Below are 24,479 nucleotides of genomic sequence, written 5' to 3' on the forward strand. Positions count from 1 at the left end.
ATGAAGGCATTTCAAGGTTAAGTGTCAACTGAAAAAAAAAATCTCTAACTACCAAGTTAGCATTGCAGAAGGTACTTAACAGACACCTACAAATATAGGCAGTCTTAATTCTAAGATCATACCAAAGAATAAATTTCATGAGAGAAAGAGGAAGAATCAATCATGTCCAACTCATTAAACCCCTGAAATGAACAAGGGAGAAAGAAAAAGCCAACAATAATTGAACCAACCAGGTAAACAACCAATAAAATGATGCAATCAGCACACCCTATTAATAGCAACCCTAAAGATAAATGGTCTTAATTTTCCAATTAAAACTTAATAGCTAACTGGACTAAAAAGCCAAAACACATCATTTGGTTGTTTGCAAAACATATCTCATTGGCACAACCGCAGACTGAAAGTGAAAGATTGAAAGTTAATATGAACTAAAACAAGAAGGAGTAAATTTACCCATATCTGATAGACGGAGATTTCAAGCCAAAAGTAGTCAAGAAGATTTTTAAGAGGCTTCTTCTACATATCAATAGAGGAAATAATTTATGCAGAATATATAACAATTATAAGTACATGAACTGAACATTAGTAAATGCAATTTCATGAATAAAACTATTAGACAATAAACAGATGAGACAGGTCCAAATTCAATTGTGTGCCACTTTATACTCTCTAATCAATAGTCAGATCATCCAGACACACCCCTTCAAAAACTTCAGAGACATAAGCTTCAGAGTCAAACTGCACCATCTCAAGTAGACGTGGCCGACACCTAAGAGTAGTCCATCTAACAGCTTTGGAATATGCATTCTTCTCAGCAGCCCATGGAACTCTCTCAGAAACTGATTACATTTTAGGCCATAAAAGCAAATCTTACCAAAACAAAAAACAAAAAAACAATGACCATTTCTCGATTGTATTAGAACATAGTGGTGTAAAGGTAGAATTCAATACCAAGAGAAACCACAGAACCTACAAAACCCACCAAGACTGAACAGTCTTGAAGGATGGTTACACCACTAAAGAAATCAGAAAAAAAAATGTAATTCCTAGAATAACATAAAAAATGAGAGCACAACTTATCAGAATCTTTGGGATTCAACAAAAGTGGGTTTTATTAAAAGAAAAGTTTGTAACTATGAGCTTTTGCACTTAAAGACTCAGGGTGATCTCCAATAAACAATGGAGCATATCAAAGTCTTGGGGAGAAAAGAAGCCAAATGAAAAATCAGCAGACTAAGAGTTAACAAGGATGCAGGAAAGAATGAAGTGCAGACTAAAAGTACAATACAAGGAAGCAAAGAAACAAGAGTTAGTTCTTTGGAAAGGTGAAAATGATAAACCCTTAGCCAAACTAACCAAAAGAAGGAACAAGAAGACCCAAACAATAACACAAGAACTAATAGGATGGGCACCACCACAGGCACCACCGATGTCCATAAAATTACGACAGAGTATGTTGAAAACCTGTGTTTCACAAAGAGAATGGATGAATTTCTAAACTCATATGACCGACTAACATTGCATCAAGAGGGCGAAAGCGTCTGTCTCCTGAGGTTGTGGTGAAAGGCTCATCTTTAGACCGAGGCCGTGATGAGAGGAGCAATTCACTGCTAAATTCCACCAGACCTTTAAGAAAGAGAGGGCAGCATTCCTCCAAATATTCCATAATGTAGAAAGGAAAAGACAGCAGCAAATGTATCACATCATGCCAGAATTAGCCTGGTAACAAGCCACAGGAAGGACCAAAAGAGAAAATGTTATCTGAAGTTCTTAGTAAAATACTTACAAACCAAATTCAACAACACATGAAAAAGATCACATGCATACAGCAAAGAACCAAAGGAGCTCTCATTTTTTTAATACATTTTTATTAATTTATACATATTACATCTCAGTTGTTAGCCCATCCCATGTATCCTCCCATCCCTCCCTTCCTCCCACTTCCCCCCCCTACTCCCCTCCCCTATGTCTGTGTCTGAGGGGGATCTCCTCCCCCTGAATATGCTCATACGGTATCAAGTCTCTCCTTGGTGACCTATTATCTTTCCTCTGAGTGCCACCAGGCATCTCCATCCAAGGGACATGATCAAATATGGGGCACCAGAGTTTGTGTGAGAGTTAGATCTTCTTCTCCACTCAACAGTGGAGAATGTCCATCGGCTAGTCCGGGTAGGGGTTCAAGGTTTTTACTGCCTATTTTTTCCTTGGCTGTTGCCACAGTTTGCGGAGGACCCCAGGGCCCAGACTCGCCTGTAGTTTTCCAGGACCCACTGGATCCTTCCATTTCCTCTTTCTCCCAGGCTTCTCACACCTAAAGTTTCAATAGGATGTCCTCCCCTCTTACCCATTATTCTGGTAGGTACAGTTTTTCATGGGGACGTACACCTTGGGCTAGTGTCTCGATATAAGTGAGTATATACCATTTAGCTCTTTTTGCTTCTGTGTGAACTCACTCATTATGACAATTTCTAGTTCAATCCATTTGTCCACAAATTTTGGAAATTCCTTGTTTTTAATAGCTGAGTAGTATTCCATAGTGTAAATGTACCACAGTTTCTTTATCCATTCTTCTGTTGAGGGACACGTAGGTTGTTTCCAAGTTCTGGCTATTATGAATAAGGCAGCTATGAACATGGTTGAGCATATGTCCCTGTTGTGTGGTAGTACATCCTCTGGGTATATTCCAAGGAGTGGAATAGCTGGGTCTTGAGGAAGCCCTATTCCCATTTTTCTGAGAAAGCACCAGATAGCTTTCCAAAGTGGTTGTACTAGTTTGCATTCCCACCAGCAATGCAGGAGTGTTCCTCTTTCTCCACACCCTCGCCAGCATGAGGTGTCAGTTGAGTTATTGATCTTAGCCATTCTGATGGGTGTAAGATGGAATCTCAGTGTCGTTTTGATTTGCATTTCTCTGATGACTAAGGAGGTCGAGCATTTCTTTAAGTGTTTCTCAGCCATTTGATATTCCTCTGTTGAGAATTCTCTGTTTAGCTCTGAGCCCCATTTCTCTATTGGGTTACTTGGTTTGGTGGTGTTTAATTTCTTAAGTTCTTTATATATTTTGGATATTAGACCTTTGTCAGATGAAGAGTCGGTGATGATCTTTTCCCAGTCTGTAGGCTGTCGCTTTGTTCTCTTGACAGTGTCACCAGCCTTACAGAAGCTTCTCAGCCTCATGAGGTCCCATTTATTAATTGTTGATGTTAAGGCCTGGGCTGTTGGTGTTCTGTTCAGGAAGTTGTCTCCTGTGCCTATGAGTTCCAGACTCTTCCCCACTTTTTCCTCTAACTGGGTTAATGTCTGTGGTTTTAAGTTGAGGTCTTTAATCCACTTGGACTTGAGTTTTGTGCATGGTGACAAATAGGGGTCTAATTGCATTTTTCTACATGTAGACATCCAGTTAGACCAGCACCATTTGTTGAAGATGCTGTCGTTTTTCCATTGAATGGATTTGGCTTCTTTGTCGAAAATCAGGTGAGCAAATGTGTGTGGATTCATCTCTGGGTCTTCAGTTCGATTCCATTGATCCACTAGCCTATTGCTGTGCCAGTACCATGCTGTTTTAATTACTGTGAGCTCTCATTTTTTAATTTTGTTTTAATCTATTATTTAAACAACTACTTTCACTTAACAGTAAATCTTGATTTTCTCCATTTACAGATATCTGCTTATTTTAAAGAACAAACTATTTCAAATATAGAAATGTATAAAAATTATAAAGGAAAAGACCTGTAATGTACCAACAAACAAACAAAAATCAAAAAGAAAATTAAAGAAACAAAAATGAGGGGAGAAAACAAAACAAAACACTTGATCTGTTGCTTTACAATTGTGTGGTTCTTCAAAGGTGAAATAAGAAATTCCAGAGGCTTGTTATAGCTAAAGAATGCTTAAGTAATAAGAGGAATCTTGTAAGGCTGTAATAAGTATACTTCTTACACGCCACTCACCTTTTATTTTCTTTCTCTTCTCAGGAGACAACCTCCAATCAGGATTAAGTTCATCATAGCCTGGCTAAATACAAAGTTATATATTTAATTTTATGAGGCAAACTTGTTAAGAAAACCATGAGAAACTCACCAAGATCCACGAAACTTTTACAATTAAAAAAAAAAAACAAGAAATGGCACTTTCCCTTGATCTCAGCACAGCAACCTGGGGAAGTAAATGTCACTGGACTTCATGTTCCCAGACAAGAACTATGATGCAGCATACATAGGAAAGAGAAGCCAGAAAGAAGGCAGCTGATAGAAATGAAAGCGTGCCACACTGGCTCTTCTGTACCATGCCCGTACACTAGGAGCTAGTGGCTACACTGCTGTGAGTTGACACTGGCCTGAATATACTCCAAGTCCCTTGTAAACAATGCAGACGGCTACACTGAGGGCAGTACCTAGATGTTCATGACTCACAAGGAAGCAAACCCCAGGCCATTTGCTCTCACATGGACACAGTCTAAGGAGAAGCCTCCCTGTCTCTCCCTTTGCTTTCTGCTGGAACTCAGAACGTATCACCGTAGGCTCGTGACTTTGAACTGATGGATACCTAAAACAATGTGTCTCTGACCTTCTCTTGCCCTCCCATCCCCTGCCACTCATTCTTCCAGAAAGTGAGTCACAGGAACCAGAATTTCACTCCCACAAGGATATTGTAGGAATCAGAACTCCTACTCCAAAGCAAGCCATACGACCTACAAGGCTCTTCACCCATACAGACTCTCTTTCCGTTGAGTCTAGCCACACACAGCTGCTTTGGAGGGTGACTACAGAAAGGTCACAAAAGATAACAGAGAGAACTTGCTACTTGTATATTACAACCTCTTTGTGCAATGACACTTCTGCACGGCTGTCAGCCTTATTCCACTCCCACAATGTCTGGCACCCAATGTTGGGCAGCAAAGACTGACTTGGTCAGAGGCCTGAGGATGAGATCCCGGAACTACAAACAAAACCAGAGAAAGAGAATCCAAACAAACAAACAAAAGCTTTCCTGAATCTGCCTACAGAGCCCATTTGAGAACAGAAAAAAAGCAATAATTTTTTCTTTCCAAATAGAGAATGTTATTTTTCTCCCTTGTAAGACACAGTCATTGAGTAACAAAATGTGCTGTGCTTTTCTCTTATGGACGTATCTTTTGGTATACAAGTATCTTTTTAAACCTTATGTAACCGCACCAGTGAGGTGAAGAAACACACTTTTCTGCCTGAATATACTCTCTACACCTTGTGTCTGCAAAAGGCAAATACACAGCACTCCTCAGTACAGCAGTGGCCCTAACAGATGTTCTTCTAAGAACATAGCCATGTGTTGTTTATAGATAGGGTTAACTGCCATAATAAACTAAGCTAAAATGAATTGTTTTAGACTTAAAGATTTTATTTCCTGCGTTTTTTAACAACTAGAATCAGCCTCAGCCTACTACAAAACAGGAGCAATATTTCAAATGTGTATTCACTGTAAAAATATTTATTAGCATTTAATATGCAAAGCCCATGGTAGAACTGCAAAAGAGGTATACCCAGCACTGAATCTCCAAAAGCCCAGTTTAATGAAACTGTGAAAACAGCTGTGGCCCCTACCAAGATTAATCACATAAGCTACCATCTTCCCACTTGTCCTTCATTGATTGACCATTTAACAAAATTAGTCTAACACCTACTCTGTATCAAAGAGAAATAAAATTAAAATGGAAAAGATAAGCCTCTATTTCATTTTCTATATCTACGCAGAAGTACAAGTCACAAAGTAATAAAACATCAAAGAAAACTTAAGACCAAAAACAAGATGTAAAGATATAAACATAACATATGGGAAATGTTTAAAAAGAAATTATTGAAACAGTTTTACTCTCTTCTAGACATGAACAAATTTAACACAAGATTTCCAGCCAGATGGATTTTCACACTGACAGTGAAAGCAAAAGTATTTAATCAACTCAAAACTGGATACAGAGTAAGTCAGAATAGGCACTCCCATAACTCTCTAATCATTAGTCTTCACTGAGAAAACACTAAATCACACCAAGTACATTATGAAAACTAATAAAGCAGTAAATTGCAGGAAGCAAGCCCCCGATGAGCTGAATCCACAGTTTGAGTAAAGAACTGTAAAGGATGCTGGGCAGAAGGAACATTGTGTGTTCTCAGACAACAATTATATGCTTGCTCTATTACACACTGCCATATAACTGATTATAAATTCATTCACTGGTTTGTCCATTCCATGCCCTAGCGTAGCCACAGAGGGAGACAAAGCTCTGCCCTGACTGCTGGACCAGGCTCACTTGAAGACTGCTAGAGAATGCAAAAAATACAGCTGTCCAAGTGCTCCTCAGAACTTGGGTTTCCTCTTTAAAGGAAGTCCAGTGATTTTGTAGACACATGCTCATACATCTGGTCAATGACAGTATTACAGCCCTCCATGGTGGCTGCACATTTGCACATTTTTAAGTGTCTGCATAATGAACTGCACATTAGCATGTGCCATCCAGACAAGCTGCAAGGTGCTATCCCTTCCTGGAGTGCGTTAGTCTCAGATGCTAGCTCCTCATTTGCTCAAACACCTGTCAATACTTCTTAATGTAAACACTGCTAATCAATATTCTGAGAAAAGGATAGAATCTTGATTCCAGCACATAGTAACTTCATGATAATTTATTTTTATACTATTTTACATATATTAAAATGGAAATAAAACAGTTTTTACTAAGTAGAGTTGTTACAAGCCAAACTGCTCTGTAAAAAGCCAAGCCTCAATGTGCAAATTTATTTCCAATAATTCTCCTCCTCAACACCAAGAATACAAGCCTCTCTATCTTGGAGCTTCTCCTTTTGATATTAAAATGTTACTTTACTTTTTTTCTCTACGATTTTCTTGGAACGACAATGAATATCTTAAGGGTAGAGACTGACACCATATTTCTTACTGCAGAGCTCAATACTCATCACAGTTCTGTGATGAGCTTACCATGGCTATAGGAACAAACTTTTCCATTTTATGGAACAGTTAGAGCTAAACATTTGTGGCATTCACTAGAGTGCTCTAGGTTTTAGTACTGCACATGCTAAAGTATCAGTATAAAATATAAAAAACAGTGTGACCACTTCCAGGGACAAAAGATTCTGACAAAGTCAGTTGTTCAAACTTGATAGAAAAGTTACCACCTTCACCTTGCTCTGAGCAATGTAACAAGTCCTCTGGGTTTCAGTAACAAAGCTAAGCATTCCCTTTGCCGTGTAGTGTACAGGAGCTAGAAACTGGAGTGAAGCACAGCTGAGGGGCAGTGATAAAACCAGTGTCAATCCACACGGTAACAGCATTTGTCTCTGACCTTTTAGAGATTATCAAATAATAAACTGATATTTTAAAAAAGCATAACCAGGAAGCATGATTTGGTGTGACTTGGTGACCTGTCTGATCTTTCAAATAACAGAATATTCCTAAAGTAAGAACCACAAATATTGTGAACAAAGAAGCATGCTGGGTGTGCTGGTATCCACTCGCCTCAGAAATGAGCCTTTCTTCCACCGTTTTCTTAAATGTTTGTCTTCCTGCATGACTAAGGAGACATCACAGTCAGAGAGATAGAACCAAATTTCATCACTACTGCTCATTTGGTGCGTAACCTAGAACAAAGTAAGTGCTCACCAAGAAATGGTGAGTAAATTCTATAAACGCCACGAAGCACTGGGCCTGGGCTTTTCAAGTCCCGAAACTCTAGAGGTCACAGACAAATACACTGAGAATCCAGAGTGTCTGAAGGGCTGAAGCTCATGGGAGTGTCTGTGATGGGAGGACACTCTAGAGCACCCATCGAAAGAGTTAGACAAAAAGCAGGTAGACAAGAGTCCAAAGAGCAAAAGCTTAGCTTGATCAGATTCAACAAGATGACAGGAAAACAAAGTGCTTTGCATTTTCAACAGCAGGATTTTAAGGAAAATAAATAAACAAATTATTTCATTGTTTCCAAATTTGAACCAAAATTTATTTTGAAGCTAAAGCAAAAGGTAGTCTCGGGGTAAGCTGGATGTCTTTAATGACTTGACTCTCTCTGCAGGCTGAGCACTAGATTTCAAAGGGAGGATGGAGTTAACGTCACTAAGCATCAAGGGGATGGCAACTGGTGCAGGATTAGGCTCAGTAACTACGGCTAAGTCCTGCTCCCTCAGCAAAAGACACTACAACCTGCACAGTGCCCACTACAATAGCAAATAGATCTTAGTTTTCAGTTATATAAACACAAGACCTTATTACTTCTGGTTTAGTTAGATATTCAAGGGGAACCATTCCAACCAAAGCAGAAGAAAGTGGTATGTAATTAAATGTGCAAACAGTTAATAGATACAACACACATGAGAAAAAACAGGCATGTACCTAAAAACATGGAAACTATTAATAATAAATACAACACACATTAGAAGAAACAGGCATGTACCTAAATACATACAAACTGTTAAAGATAGACACAACACACATGAGAAGAAGCAGGCATGTAACTGAACACATGCATACTGTTAATAACAGACACAACACATATGAGAATAAACAAGCATGTAACTAAACATGTGCATTGTGTTAATGATAGACAGCACACATGAGAAAAACCCAACATATAACTAAGCATGTGCATAGTGTTAATGATAGACACAGCACACATGAGAAGAAACAGACATGTAACTAAATATATACAAACTGTTATTAATAGATACAACACACACGAGAAGAAGCAGGCATATAAATTTGTAAGCTCTAACTAATAGACGCAACATGCATGAGAGTAAGGAGACCTCTGACTCACAGAATGGAGACTCGCGCTCAGCCTAAGGACTGTTTGGGAGCATTGAGTCAGAGCCACAGGAGTGAGTCTCTTACAGCCAGGGCATGGCATCAGCTACGCACTCCCTCACACTCCCTCCCTCAGGGCATCTGTGGTCTACAGACTCACTTGCTGGGTGCTAACTGCTGGCATCCACTCACCTCTTCTGGATACATCTTCCATTTTGGAAAACTCGCCCTTCCTGCCCCACTAGCTTTTAACTACATATTTAAAGTACAAAGATAGATACACTTACTCATTCCCAGATTTCACAGTTTTTATGCAAATTTTATGTTTTAGTAAACCCACTATTAAAATTTATGGAAGATCTGGAGGGAGTTGGAGGAGGGAAACTATAATCAGAATATACTGTATGAAAAAAATTACTTTCAATTTTTTTAAAAACCTAATTAATAAGTAATATTAAAGAGTAATTAATCATAACAGCTTTTACTCACACCAACAATGTGCACATACCATAAGGAGTATAAGAGTCAAAGGAGACCCTTCAGAGTCTCAGCAAAGTTCAAAGCACACTAATCAATTTTATCATTAATAGAGCATGCACTGTGTGTTTGAGATTCTAGATGGAATATTAAGGGTACTTCAGAAGCTGGTCAATATTTCTATTAAGTGAAAGAATATAATTTAAGGAAACAGAAAGCTGAGGTACCTTCATTGTTCAAAATCTCACCATTTAAAACATATTTCCCAAATATGGAGAGATCATGAGCCTCCCAAATGAAAGAAGCTCAACACTTTACTACCACATATAGATAGCCAGGGAAAATACACTGCATCTGGGGACTAGCTGAATACTGCAAAGTAGAAACTCGGTACAGCGCCTCAGGAAACAGAAACCACAGGCTATGTGTGCCAATCAGATTAAACTATACTCCTACCACCAGTCAGGTCACAGCAGCCAAGTGGAGGAGCTGTGTCTAACACACACAGCTAAAGCACTGAAACCCTGGAAAGAAAAATTACTCTTCTTAGCTATGGTTTCAAAACAGACCAAAAGAATATGCCCTGTTTTGTGTCTCCAGGTTTTCGGCTCAAGAACACGTGGACCCTACATTAAATTGAAGGGATGGGCAGTAGGAGAGGTAGAAATGCTGCGTCTTGGAAAACTTCTGAAAAACAGCATGGCTCATGCCTTTATATAATCTCAGAATCTAAGAAACACGTAAGGCAATCACTGAAGGCTCAAGTTCAGCCCAATCTACCCAGTATGCACCAGGCCCACCAAGACTACACAGGAAAACTCTATCACAAAAACAAAAATCATTAGGGGCTGGAGAAATGGCTCAGCAGTTAAGATCAGTCATAAAGATGGAGCACAGATCGAGGGAATGGCCAACCAATGACTGACCCAACTTGGGACCCACCCCATAGGAGAGAGCCAACCCCTGACACTATTAATGACACTCTGCTGTGCTTGCAGACAGGAGCCTAGCATAACTGCCCTCTGAGAGGCTCCACCCAGCAGCAGATGGAAACATATGCAGAGACCTACAGCCAAACAATAGGTGCAACTTTGGAAGTCTTGTGGAAGAGTTGGGGGAAGGATCAAAGGAGCCAGAGGGATTAAAGGAACCAAGAGAAGACCTACAGAGTAAACTAACCTGGGCCCATAAGGACACACAGAGACTGAACCACCAACCAAAGAGCGCGCATGGACTGGATCTAGGCCCTCTACACATTATGTAGCAGATGTGCAGCTTGATTTTCATGTGGGTCACCTGACAATTAGAGCAGGGGCTGTCTCTAACTTTGTTGCCTTACTTTGTATCCCTTTCCCTTAGCTGGGCTGCCCTGTCTGGCCTTAGTGGAAGAAGATGCGCCTAGTCCTGCTGCAACTTGATGTCGCAGGGTGGACTGGTACCCATGGAGGGCCTTCCCTGAGAAGGCGGGGGGTATTGAGGGAGGGGATGTGAGGGTGGGATTGTGACGAGGAGTGCTGCAATCAGGCTGTAAAGTAAGTAAGTAAATAAATAAATAAATAAATAAATAAATAAATAAATAAAATCACTTGTTACTCTTGCAGAGGACCTGGGTTTAGTTTCCAGCACCCACATGGTGGTACAAACCATCCTTACTTTCCAGATCCAGAAAATCCAAATGCCCTTGTCAACCCTCTGCAGGCACCAAGCAAGCACACAGTGCATATCCATACAAGCATTAAGTAAATAAATAAATGTTCATACACATAAAAGAAAATTAATATCTCCAAAAACAAATTTAAAGAGCAATAATAATAAATAAATCACTATTCTGCCATAATGCATGGCTCCCCACCTTATACATTTAAATATAACTTTAATTTATATTTCTGTTATGGGTATAAATTAAAATGGTTGACTCTACCTGTTACTAAAGAACAAGATAACCTGATTCTTAAAACTTGTTATTTCAAAGAAGATGATGAGCATCAAAGAACTTCCTTATGGAGATGGCTTCAAATGTGGCAAACCAGCCGCTGGACAAAATGTCCTCATGTCTGCCACAGACAGAATTCTGCCTAAAAATGAGCAAGCTTGGATACAGGCAGAGTGGACAGCCAAACTCTGGCACTCTACTTTTCTTTTTAGCATTAAAGAACAAAGAGTTCAATAGAACCTAGTTGGTATGTAGTGTGTACCACGGTACAAGTTAAAATTGATGCACAGACCCATTCTCTCTGTGATTCCTCCTTCCCGGTTGTTACTATAATTTGACTTAAGACTAGGATGGGTTTCAGAAGATGAGGATAAATAATAGCTGTGCAGTTCAGAGAAACATCAACAAAATGGAAATATTATTGTCAGACCACCACCTCAAGAGTGACCCAAATGGCAGTCATACCTGCTCATCTTGACTCCAGACCCCTTGTTGCTTCAGAGATGGAATGGCCCAGATGCTCAGCTTCCCTGAGAAGTGAACTGCTGCAAGGAGGCTCCCATCTGGAGAAAGGCTCATCTTGAAGATTCCATCCTGTGCAGAAACAGTGCATGCATACAGTGAGCACAAATGACTTGTGGCTGGAAAGAGCTCTCGGAACTGAAACAGTACTTGGCAAGAGTGCATGGTCTAAGTCGTCATGAGCAGCAGAGGACTGCCAATCTCACATGGAGACTGCAGTGCCACAGCATGTGGAGCAACGCTGCTGCTTTGGCAAGCTTCTTGCCTGCTTTATAGTGTTGCAGTTTACATTCTACTCCAGACTTGAATGTGCAAGCACTAGAAAAATATTACCAGACCAATTACCAAGATTTTCCAACATTATGGTTCTACTTTCAATAGATTATGAGTTCTCTGAAATATACACCTACACTTGGGAGTAATGGTTAAGGGGTATGTGTTGTCTTCAAGGTGAGAAAACTGTTTCTAAAATTGGGACTGAGATGGTTATAAGCATCTGTGACTACAGTGAGAACCAGCAAGTCACTAAAAGGTGACTATGAGATTTCAATAAAGCTATTTCTCAAAATCATTAACCCACAGGTTGACTTGATGCAATTTCATGTACCCACTTACATTAAAGTACTAGCTGAAATGTCCATTGGATCTCTTCTTAATTAAAAGACTAATTAAAGGCTTCTGCTACTAGGATCAAATATTTAAAGTAGGACTTGTACCTTCACTCCCATACTATAATAAAATTCCAGTCTTCCTGAAGACAAAGGAACTTTATGATGTTAAATAGAGTACTGTACTGAGATTTCTTTAAACTGGCTCACTTTCTTCAGTTGCTTATCATCTATGTGAACACTAAAACTGAGGGGTTTCCATACTCTATACCTTTTAATTATACAACTCATATTAAAATAAAAATACCGAATGCCAGTGAATGCATTCAAAATGTACAGAATTTCTACATATTCTTTTTGGAAAACAAACAACAAATTAGTAAAGTGTAATTTTCTAAGTAAAAGTCCTTTAGCACTCCACAAGTACTTACTGAAGGTTGCATATTGAGCATTAAGTCCTGAGTGCCAGGCTCTGCTTTTACACCCTGATGGCAGCAGAAAACAAAACAAACAAAACCCTGCCCTCAGGATGCATAGTAAGGACTCAGCCTTGTCTATGAATCTCTAATTTAACTCCAAGTAGGCTTTGTTCCTGTTTATATATTTTAGTCTAGTGCAATTTAGGATAAAGGATATAGAAGGCAGAGAGGGAGAGAGGAAGAGAGGGAGATATGACTAATTCATGAGATACAGGCACATTAAACCCTGGTATTTACATGAATGTGGAGGGTTAGGGAGATGGTCCAATGGAGAAAGATGCTTACCACACAAATGTGAGGATCTGAGTCTGAACACCAGAACCCACCTATAGACCAGGCATGGTAGAAGACATCTGCAGTCGCAGGCTACTGCAGCAAGCTGGGAGGCAGAGACTGGAGTCTCAGAAGCTCTTGGGCCAGGCAACCTGGCTTACACAGTAGTGAATAGCAAAAAGAGTCTTTCTTTAAATAAGGCAGACGACAAGGACTGACACCTACTCTTGCCCTTTGACCTCTACATATGAATATGGAATGAGCACAGGCATAGTCACACACAGGAATGATGTGCATACATAAACATATGCTCATAATGTGCACGTGTGATACATACATCATGCACAGATACCAACAAAAGGAATTAAAATTAAGCTACTAATTATTGGTACTATTGTGAAACGAAGGAATTAAGACATCATTAACAGCTACCACCACACACTAACGGAGTATCTATAACAGTCACTGATTTAAAGTCTGACAAGTAAACAGAAAAAAAAAAAACAATAGCTGTATGGTTACACATAAAAGGCAAATCATTTTAAAACACTAATAGCTACAAAGGTTTTATTTACTTTTCATTTTTGAGACAGGGTCTTATTCTGGAGCCCAAGATGGGGCTTTAACACCTAACAATCCTCCTGCCTCCTGCCTCAGAATACATCTTAAAAGATAATATAACTGCTGTTAAACTTAAGGGGTAAAGTAGATCATTCTTCCAGAATACAATGTAACTCGTGGTCTCCGCTCCTCTTAAAGCCAACACACCTTACTTTCTATTTCTTCAATTGTCCAGAGAAGAGTTTCCTCCACAGCCAGAGATGTAGAAAATAGCACAAAGCTCTTCTAAGAACAACCCTGAACCTGTCATGCCTGGCTAAGTGTAGTGGGTAGGCCACATGTCTTGAGGCTTCAACTTCTTCATCAAGAAAACAGACATCACCATGCCTATCATAGGGCGTCCTATGGGATCATGCAGAATTACCAGTGTTCCGTGTTCACGATAGAAAGAAATCCTTAGGGTCGCCCTAAGCGCCAACAGCTCTGAAATTACAGCACTAATCATCTACAGGCCACAAACAGAAATGCCTAGGTAAAAAGATAACACACATAATATTCAGATATTTTCTGGAAGGCACTGGGTTTAAATACTAAATTCAAAATCTGTTTTTGCAAAGCCCAGACAAGTTAAGCATTTAGTGACAGTGTGTCACAATGTTAGATCAAAATAAAATGAAATTAATTGCTTGCTTCTCTCTGCTCAATCACAGAGGATCATGACAGAATGAAAAAGAGGGAGTTCCACCTGATGAGAAAAAACAAATACATGAGACAAAACAACACATGACTAGAGTCCCCACGTGGTGTGAGTGAGCATAAAGAAAAATGGTCTCTTCGTACTAACCATACAGACCCACACCTCGTTCTGAGAACCAAATCGGCTGGGAAGCAGAGATGGCACAGAGAAGAATCAAAACTATCAAGCTCCTAGATAGGTCTTATTCCAAATGTTGCTATAATTATACTGTCTTAAATATAAGGACATGGAAATTATAACACGGAAACCCAAACTCCATTGCCTGTGGATTCTCTAGCTACGGGAGCAGGCTGCCCCAGTGGCACCACGGCCGCTCTTCATAACTGCACACTCAACCCAGAGAACTGGAAGACCCAGCCCTGCCGCCCTGCCTGGGAACTTCCTCGCCTCAAGAGTCAAACCAAGCCTGCATGTTTCCCCTGCTGCACTTCAGTCACAATGAGTGTGTGCTCCTGCCCTGCTTTGCCCTGCTTCTGGGTCTGCCCCCATCACACAGTGGGCTTTGAGGAAATGCCCTGCACATTACCCACCTTTAGTTCTCAGTACTGACGTGGTGCCTGACATAGTAAAGTACACACCTACGGACTGGAGCCAGGATACGAAAGCTCTACACTATTAGGTATAGTCAGCAGAACTTAAGCAACAACAACAACAAAAGAACCCTGGTTAAAGGAACAGAGCAAGTACTGAGAACTCTCTACAGAGAATAAAAAGGAGAAAGGGGAGCAGCAGCCCTGAACACTAGCACGGTGCTGCAAGCTCAACACCGTCAACATAGCACATTAGGAAAAACAAACTTCAAGGCAGAAGCCAAGTCATTTAGTCTTACATATGCTTCTTTGCCTGCACATTGAAGACAGCTCCAGGAAATAAATAAAGAATACCCAAAGAAACCATGTAAATATGCAGAGGATTAAAGATGAGAGAGACCTTGTAGACACAGGGACACTGCTACTGCTCAAACACACAGACAGAATGTCCACTCTATCCAGAATACATGATTGTGCTGAAATCAGTGGCAAAGAAATAAGTAGAACTTAAAATAGATTGGATCCTAACATAGCAGTAAGGAAACTGAGGAAGTAGAGAAATAAGGCCATTTGACTCTTCCCAAGACAAGAGAGTGGTCTGATGTCCCATGCAGGTGCGGCCTCCCATATGGGTCATGGTAGGACAGACAACACACCTACCTCCCTCAGAGGCAGCTGCTTGTGGACCACCTATATGGAGTGGCACTACTAAGGCCACCGTCCTGCAGCCGTAATTCTCCTACCAACACAGACCACATGGCTCGTTTCCTACTGGGCCATCAGTAACCTCATACCTAAGAAGGAATTTCTTAATTTTATGACACACACAGACTTCTATAGATCAAAATAAAACCTTCATATGAGTTTGGAAGAAATCAGTAGAGATGGATTGCGCCTAGGAGAACAATTCATTCAGACTATCATCAGACTATCACTCCATGAGAACCGGATATATTCTCTAGTTTTGTTTTTTTTTTTAGATTAATATATACTAAAATACACAAATTTTCAGTAAACAGCTCTACGAATTACCTCTATTACATCCACCCAGGTGAAGGTCTAGAACCATTCGAGGTTTACGAGGGTGCCCTTGACTGTCCACTTGATCAGACAGAGAACCACACAGCACAAACCTGCTCCAGTCAGGACTGGCTCGCAGGAGCTTCAACTTATTAAATGGTCCAATCTACAGATGAATTCAGCTTCAGAATTAGATACCAGGAAGAGGTGGAACTGTGGGAGGCGGGGCCTGGCTGCATTAAGCACACTGCACCTCTTTTGACTACTGCCACACTCTGCCCTTCTCTTCCAGCTGCCCCAGGCGACAGTCATGCTGCACTACCTCCCTTTACCCTGATGGATTCAAACTTGTGAAGCTCAGAGCTGGTCCAGCCCTCTTGTGTGTCAGATATGTGGTTACAGTGACGAAAGGCCTGACTAATCCAAGTTCCTTTTCAACTGTAACCTTGAAAGGACTCTGCTGAAAATGTTAAGGAAGCAACTTTACATTACCTGTTCTTGTCCTTGACGAGTGTAGAACTTGACACTTAACAGCCTTAAAAATCCCAGTGTCTTTGGCACCTACAAAGTTAAGATACATCATATAAGGAAATATTAATGGAATGTACTTTTGTTATCTAAAATCCTTTTATCATGGAGTAACAAGCAAAAGAAATCAAGTATTTTGGAGCTATGGACTCAGCTCAGTGGAGAAAACAGCACAGCATGAGTGAGACTTGCCCTTACCACACAGAAAGCAGGAGAAAGTCCAGTGTAGTTTCAACATGGTTACGAAGGTCCATGTATCCCAGTATTAAATTAGCTTAAAAAATAATAATAAATAGTCTTTAATCCTAGCACCTAGGAGGCAGAGGGAGGTGGAGCTCTGGGAAACCCTGTCTCAAAAACTAACTCAGAGGAAGGACAGCAGGTTACCAAGAAGAGACTTGATACCCTATGAACATAAACTAAACAAAAAAAACAAGTAAAACCAACAAGTGCCCAAGGGTCTTAATGATATTCTGATGGGGACACAGTGTCTACCAAATACTGAGGTCTTACAAGATAAAGCCACAGTCAGATGCTTTCTTCAGTAGACAAGTAACAGGTCTAACACCGCTTAGACAAACTAGAATCAGGGCCACGTTCTCAGCTGAGGCTAAGGTTGACACTTATCCTACTATCACCATGAAAAAACTCAAAATTTCCCATAGAAATGTCATTCATTTGAAAATGAACCTATTTTTTCAAAATACAAAGTAAAAAAAATAGCATTTAGAAACCAATATTTAAAACAAAAAAAGAGATGACTATAATTTTTTAAAGGAAAGGGTGTTATTGAGAATGTCAAGAATTTTGAGCCATCATGCTTTGATTTAGGAATTATGAAATAATATAGCCACTGTGGAAACATTTAGTAGATCTTCAAAACGGAAACAAAATTATCATATGACCTAGCAATTCTTTCCTGGGTCACAAAACCGTACATGTTAAAGCAACTGATTCTGTACTATATGAACTTTATTCTAGTATTATAATGACCAAAATGGAAGCTAAACTTGGTGGTTCATACCTGTAATGCTCAGGAGGTTACCACAAGACTATCACGAGTATGAGGCCATCCTACACTACACAGTAGGTACCATGGCAGCCTAAGCTAAGAAGAACATGATATTGCAAGAGCTCAAGAGAAAACAAGGCAATGGAGCTGGAGAAATTGTTCAGTAGCTAAAGCGTGCTTACTGCTATTGCAGCGGACCCAGCTTCAGTTCCCAGCATGCACACAGTGGCTCCTAATCACTTGTAACTCCAGTTCCAGGGGTTAGACACCCTCCAAGGGCACTGTATATACTCACACATTGGTGCATATAAACTCACACAAATGCATAGATGTATGTATAACCACATCAAAGAGCAAATGGGCTACTGTTCAGTAGAGTTAACAATTATGCTACCAACGCTTCTGAAGAGCTTAGGTTATCAGTGATGGCCTATCCGCAAGTCTCCCACTATTTCCTTCAAGAACAACAGAGTACAAGAAAAAGAAAACCATCTAAATGAGAACCACACAATCAGTTTAGCTTGAAAACAGATTAATAATAATAATAATAATAATAATAACAACAACAACAACAACAACAACAACAACAACAACAACTTCCAAAGTAACTTTTCATTAAAAGAGAAAACTTATTGAGTTGCAGTGTGTCATGTCCATTGCTCCTGCTTGGTGATGAGGAAAGGCAATGGGGAAAGTACTGCAGGGCCCAAGGAGGAGAGCCAAGGGAAGCTAGCTACAAAGCTAAAGGTCCATCTAGATACAGTGCAAAAATATCAGGTCTATTTAAGGTTTGAGACACTGAAAGAGCACCCATGTCAACAAGACATGAGCTACAGGGAAAGGGCAGAAGTGTCACTGTGCTTTGAAGGAGCAATTTGACAAAGACACAGCTTCTGAGGAAGAACAACGTAAAGAGGAAGAAATATATATTTGTTAAGGATGGAAGAAGACGAGAAAGAAATGCAGCCTGCTGCAGGACAAGCAGGAAGCCCTGTCTGCAGAGCCTGGAGCCCTTGCCACCAAAGGCACTTGAGCTTCCCTGTAAGCAAAAACATGGGACCACTAAGCTCATCGATATAGTGTAGAAAACCAGAAGACATATTAAAAATCAACAAATTCTATGAAGTTAACAGAAAAGAAAATCAAAAGACAACAAATTCACATATGTAAACAAGGGTAGATTACTCCTGGGAAAACAACCAGGAAGTAAATTTAAAAATAATGCTTTAAATAGAACTTAATACACTTAAACAAGAATTTAGGAACATGGGAAATTTTTTAACTGCTTTAAATTAAAAATTCAGTAACTAAAAAGAAAATTTGACCCAAAAAAAGTAAAGAAAAGAATATATTAATGGCAAAGAGAATTAGCATGTCTGTAACCTCAGTGCCTGGGAGGATGAGGCAGCATGATGAGAGATGTGTAAGAACTAGGAAGAAACAGAAAGGACAACAGGCAGAAAGGGAAAAGGACAGAAGAGAAGGCACTGGCCAGCAGCAGCAGCAGGAAACCCAGACCAGGCACACAGGCATGGGGCTGAGTGGGCAGGAGGATATCATGGAAGTGTTAATTGCATTGTTCTTTTCAGAAAAGGGGGATTTCTCAGAGAAACAAAATGCCTGTATTGTTCCCACAGGAGAGTATGTGTTAGGGAGAGGACCACCGTCAATAAGAAAACTTGAGTGGACTTTTGAGCATTCTTACATCTCTAACATTTACATATCTAAATTTTTATCTTAACACTCGAAGGTGACAACAACAATAATTACCATGTATATTGTCTAAGAGTTTTATCAACTGCCTTCACTCAGGTTGCCTCACTGGATCCTGGCAACAGCCTGAATACACAAGTAACAAGGAAGGGGGTGGAATTTCAATATCAGACTTTTGAATGCTTATTGAATTCTAACTGGACACTATTTTGGTTGGTATCTTTATATTCCTAATACTTGGAGCAATATTTCAATGTTGAGCAATATATAAGTAAAGCCGTGTCACATACAGGACACTAGCATTCATCTGGAAAGATTGATCAATGCATATATTGAATTTGGTAGTCTCTTTTATAACCTGCCAGCCTGAGGGAGAGTGGAATATACATGTGATAAGAATGTGTCCAATCAATGCCCGCCTAACATCAGCAACCTTCAACAAGCACTAAGAGAGGAAGCTCTAAGCACAGCATCCAGCACCTGATGACAGAGACAAGCCCACACCCTCAAATTACTCTGAGGTGGAAAAGGCTATATAGAAGGATTGTAAGATTCGCTGCAAGACACATTTAAAAGCTACTAATGGAATTAAAATAAATTTGCAGCATTTCAAGAAGTCAATCATACAGCAGGGTGTTCAATCTGCTATTCAATGTTTTGCCTCACTTAGTCAGTGGACAAGCAATTTTCTCCTAAGAGAAGCACTAAAAAAGCCCCTTGGGCTTGAGACAGAAAGAGTATACACAGCAGAGTGTTTTCCAGTACTGTGTGCAGCGAGAAGCCAAGTGGAAACACACAAGAAACCAAAGGAGCAGGGGAAAGGTCTGCTGCTGTGGAGCAGCGCTCAGACAGGTGCCCTCTGAAGAGCCTCTCGGTGCACACACCTTCAATGCCACTTCAATGCCACTGTACTGAAAAGGCTCAGGCCCACTTGTTCTTTCCTTGTATCCTACACACTCACATATTTGTTTCCTTTTCTCACATTTGATTTGGACAAATTTCAAGCTAAGCTATAGAAAAGACAAAGTGATCATCTGATGAAACGCTACATCACTCACCTGTGCTGACCAGTTATTTACACTGCGCACTATCTGTTTCCTTTTCTATATATGCAAGTGCTTTCTTAAAATTTATATTATAATTTCACCATCTGAAAATAAGCTACAATTGTCTTATTTGTTTTAGGCAAATCTGAATAAAATTTTTCCAAGATCTGCTTGATTTAACTCACATAAAACTGAAAGTTACAAAAGCCAAAGAGAACCACACCTAATAAATTCCTATAAACGTGAAATAATGTGGCTTTTCCAACAAACAAAAAATAAAATGTCCAATATATAGAGTCAATCCCTACCTCACTTTTTTCTGGGGCAGATAACAGTAACTGTCATACTGTCATAAAGCGGATATGCAGATAATCTAATATGGGTGGTACGTCATAAAACAGATATGCAGGTATCTAATATGGGTGGTACTATCAAGAACCCAGGATATCTCATCCAAGCCTGTCCTCCTGTCTTCAGCAATAAGCTCTTTTGGGCCTTACACTCCAGGGCTGAAAAAAGAAGCTGATAGCATAAACTGCCTTCTCGCTAGGTTCTGCAGAGAAAGTAGCCAGGTGGGAACGCAGGTAGATGCATCATAAGTAAAAGAAAAAACAGTCTCCATAATATGAGCTGCAAATATCAGCTGATTTCAGGTTTGGTGCCACATAAAACAGTAAATTGGTATCATTTTTAAGAGACATTACTTTGCTGGATTAAAGCACAATTACACGCTTCAATGCAGGTCAATTCTAATAATAATAATGGAAGACTACTATAACTGTCACAGATTTCCTTTCAAAAGCACTTCCATGGGAATCTCTTCAACACCAAGCCACTCGCTGCTTAAGAAGATTACTTTTATTTTTTAGTTCAGTATATTTTTAGAAAAATAACAAGCCAAATAAAATACCTATGAAAATGACAAGCCCAATATATTGTGCTTTAGTTTCCTTGTTTCACCCCTCACTTTAAATACATACAACTGCTCACTACACCTACATGCCAGGTACATAATCTTGCTCAAGTGTTACTTTTAAACAATTTACCTAAAGAACCAAGCCACATATTAGGACAGTATGGCCAAGGGATAGGCACAATTAGCATTCACCAGTACCTAAGAGATGTCACATTTCTGGACACACAGAAAACTATTTCTAATCTTCTTTCCAGCTAGGAAGGGTCATGTGGTTAGTTTGATAAATGACCAAAAACAATGTTACTTTCTGGGATAAGTGTGTGGAAGTTCCACTTTAATTTCTCTCTGCCCTTCCTAAGCCAGCAGCTGAGACAGGGGGGCCTCAAAAAGTCATCTTCCATGGATTCTTTAATTATTGATTACAATAAGCTGACTAGAGAAGAAAACATCAACAGCAAGTTTGGCCAGGAATTCTGATGTGGCAGGCCAGACATTTTCGGTCTTCCCATGTGCTTATGTGACCAATTTTCACACACAGCCTGTTCTATACTAAAGTTACAGAATAACATGGTGCTATACTTTAGATCTGGAAGGGCCCAGGGTCCATGTGCTAAAGGCTGGCTCCCAGGGAGGTGGGACAAGCTCTAGAAGTGGCACTGCAGAAGGACACTAGGCAGGCAGATCACTGGAAGCACACAACCCCAAAGAGACATGAAGACCCTGGTAGACCCTCATGTCAAGTTCATGTTTTCATTTACATCATCTGACCTCATTATGAGATATGATGCCATAGCAGAACCAAGCCACCATCAGATGAAATCTCTATAATGATTAGCCAAAATAAACTTGTTATTTATGTTAGTGGTAACAGGTAATACAAGGGGTATTGACACAAAATAGAGGTCTAATAAATGATAAATAATGAAAACAGAGGCAGATAAACAGCCACTAGAAACACGGAAGTATGTCTACCACAGTAAGTAAGCAAGTGGGCTGTAACCTTCTATGATAAGTGGCCAACACAAAAATAGCATGTTAAATGTTAATATCTAAATGAGAAAATACAAATAATAACACAATAGCTAGACTAGGGGTTTTTTTTCATTTTGTATATTATTTGTGTGTATGCACTTGTACATGAGCACACACCAGTGTGTATAAACCAGGGTGTACAAGAAGAGGTCAGAGGATAACTCTGTGCAATCAGTTCTTACCACTCACCTGTGAATGGGATCTGGGTGTGGGTCTCAGGCTGCCAGGCTTGCAAGGCAAAGATATGTACCTGCTGAGCCACCTTACAGGCCTAGGCTATTTTTCTAATACCTGTCAATACCATTACTAAAAGGGAAGCCAAGTTAAGTTCAATATACTTTACCATATTTGATATGTAGTAAAATACTAAAATCACACTACCACTGCTTAATTTCACTTTTTTGAGGCAAACTTTTCTGGCTACATCTTGCACAGGGTTTCTTTGTCTAAGACCAATTAGAAAATAGTTGAGCGAATTGTACGAATGCATACCTCAGTGACCCTGTCTCCACCATTAACAACTTGCTTATAGTACGGTGAGCCTGAAAGGACTCTCCATGCAGAAAGGCCACAGCTAGAAGCTTTGGAAATGCCCAGTTCAGCAGTTTCACATCCACCAACCAGTAAAAGTCTAAAAATGACAAGAACAATAAATCACAAATATGAACAAGATAACAAGAAAACAAAGAGTACAGAAATAGCCACCTTTACATAGAAAGCTAAAATGGCTGTCATTATATATAGAAAGGAAACCTAATGATTTTTCAATTATAATTTCACCTTCCCTGGTAGAGAAGTAAAGGGTAAACATTTAGACACCTAATATACATACAGAAATTTAGAAATAGAGAAAAATGTCTTGAATTTGCACTTGCAATATGCAGATCCTGGCTTTCTCCACCCTATCAAGCATTAACAACAGTCAGAGAACTTCACCAGATAACATGCAGACATGCCAATGTCATACCTGATGCGATGTGGCACACCCACAGCCTCAGGAAGATATGGCAGCAGCTGGGTGTGCTCAGTGGGAAAGGACATATGGCAATAACTTCTCAGGGTAAGATGAGGTGAGCAGCAAATGATTAATGGTTTGCTTCCGTCTGCCATGCTCCATTAGCAAGCTACAGGCCAGTTACTAAGAGGGCAAACAGCCTACCAAACACTGGAAAGCAAAAGATATCACTATGCAGCCACTGCAAAACTACTCTGGCAATAGTGGAAGCCACACAATCATTTTCTGCAAGTTAAATCAGGTTTGGCACATCTGGCAGAGTCCTGCACAGGTGACCTCACAATCATTTCTATTTAAGGGGGAGTGGAGTCAAGGTAGAGACAGGAAGATGATCAGTGGGTAAATGCACTTGCCATGCAACCCTGATGACTGAATTCTGTCCCCAGAAGCCAGGAGAAGAGAAGTGACTCCACAAAGTTGTTTGCTGACCTCCACACACATGCCATAGCACACATAAGCACTTGAATATGATCATAAACACTCATAAATAATAATTAGTAAGTAAATAATAATTAAAACTAAAGGTAAAGTTTTGATACATTAACAGGAAAACATCCATTATCATGGGTTATTGTTAATGACAACAGAACAGACAACAGAAATAAGAAAATGAATCCATGTACTTCTTAATGATTAAATTAAAAATAATAATAGTTATTGTTGTTGTTATTAAAAGTTTCATTGCATCTACCTAAGAGAGAGTGCGACAGGCTTCCCAGCAGAGGTTTGCTGGGCATCTGTTCACACAGTGCTATACCCACACCATGTACCACTCTTTCAAGTGACAGGACACTGTGTCAAACCCTTGACATCAAAACCAACAAAGCCCCTATCACCATGAAGCTCCCATCTTGTTGAGAAGAGGGTGTACTTTCATCATACATATGACTTTTGTTTTATACACTAAATTCACAGGAAACCCACAATTTGAAATGTTTCAGATATGGGGGTTTGGGTTTCTTAGACCTGACATATCAAAAGCAAATTGAATTATATAACCATATTAGCCATATTTACCCTTTTTTCTTTTGAGACAGTCTTACTATATAACCAAGACTGATCTCAAATTCACAATCCTCCTGCACTGCCTCACACATATAATTAAGTATTATAAAATTATAAATATCAATAGTGCATAACATCACATGATCAGCACTCAATATTTTACCTTTGAGACCAGTATAGTTGTATGTCCAAAGGTTGTCAAAAAGAGCTACACTACTGTAAAAAGTGATATCTGTCTTCCATTCCTTCTGCACACCTTCTGTACTAG

At 39.7% G+C, this 24,479-nt stretch overlaps 1 protein-coding gene across 2 annotated transcripts in view; it reads right to left on the reverse strand.

Annotated features, from left to right (window-relative positions):
- Window positions 1–24,479, reverse strand: part of NBAS (NBAS subunit of NRZ tethering complex) — a 302,855-nt gene that overhangs the window by 241,014 nt on the left and 37,362 nt on the right. For both annotated transcript variants that reach the window (XM_084791395.1, XM_084791394.1), the window contains exons 10-13: window positions 22,684–22,822; window positions 16,437–16,505; window positions 11,660–11,788; window positions 3,951–4,014 (exon numbers count right to left, since the gene is read on the reverse strand). In XM_084791395.1, coding sequence (XP_084647521.1) covers window positions 3,951–4,014; window positions 11,660–11,788; window positions 16,437–16,505; window positions 22,684–22,822 — 401 coding nt within the window. The remainder of the gene's footprint in view (window positions 1–3,950; window positions 4,015–11,659; window positions 11,789–16,436; window positions 16,506–22,683; window positions 22,823–24,479) is intronic.

This window comes from Acomys minous (assembly GCF_964271855.1).
Source record: "Acomys minous genome assembly, chromosome: 8".
NCBI lineage: Eukaryota > Metazoa > Chordata > Mammalia > Rodentia > Muridae > Acomys > Acomys minous.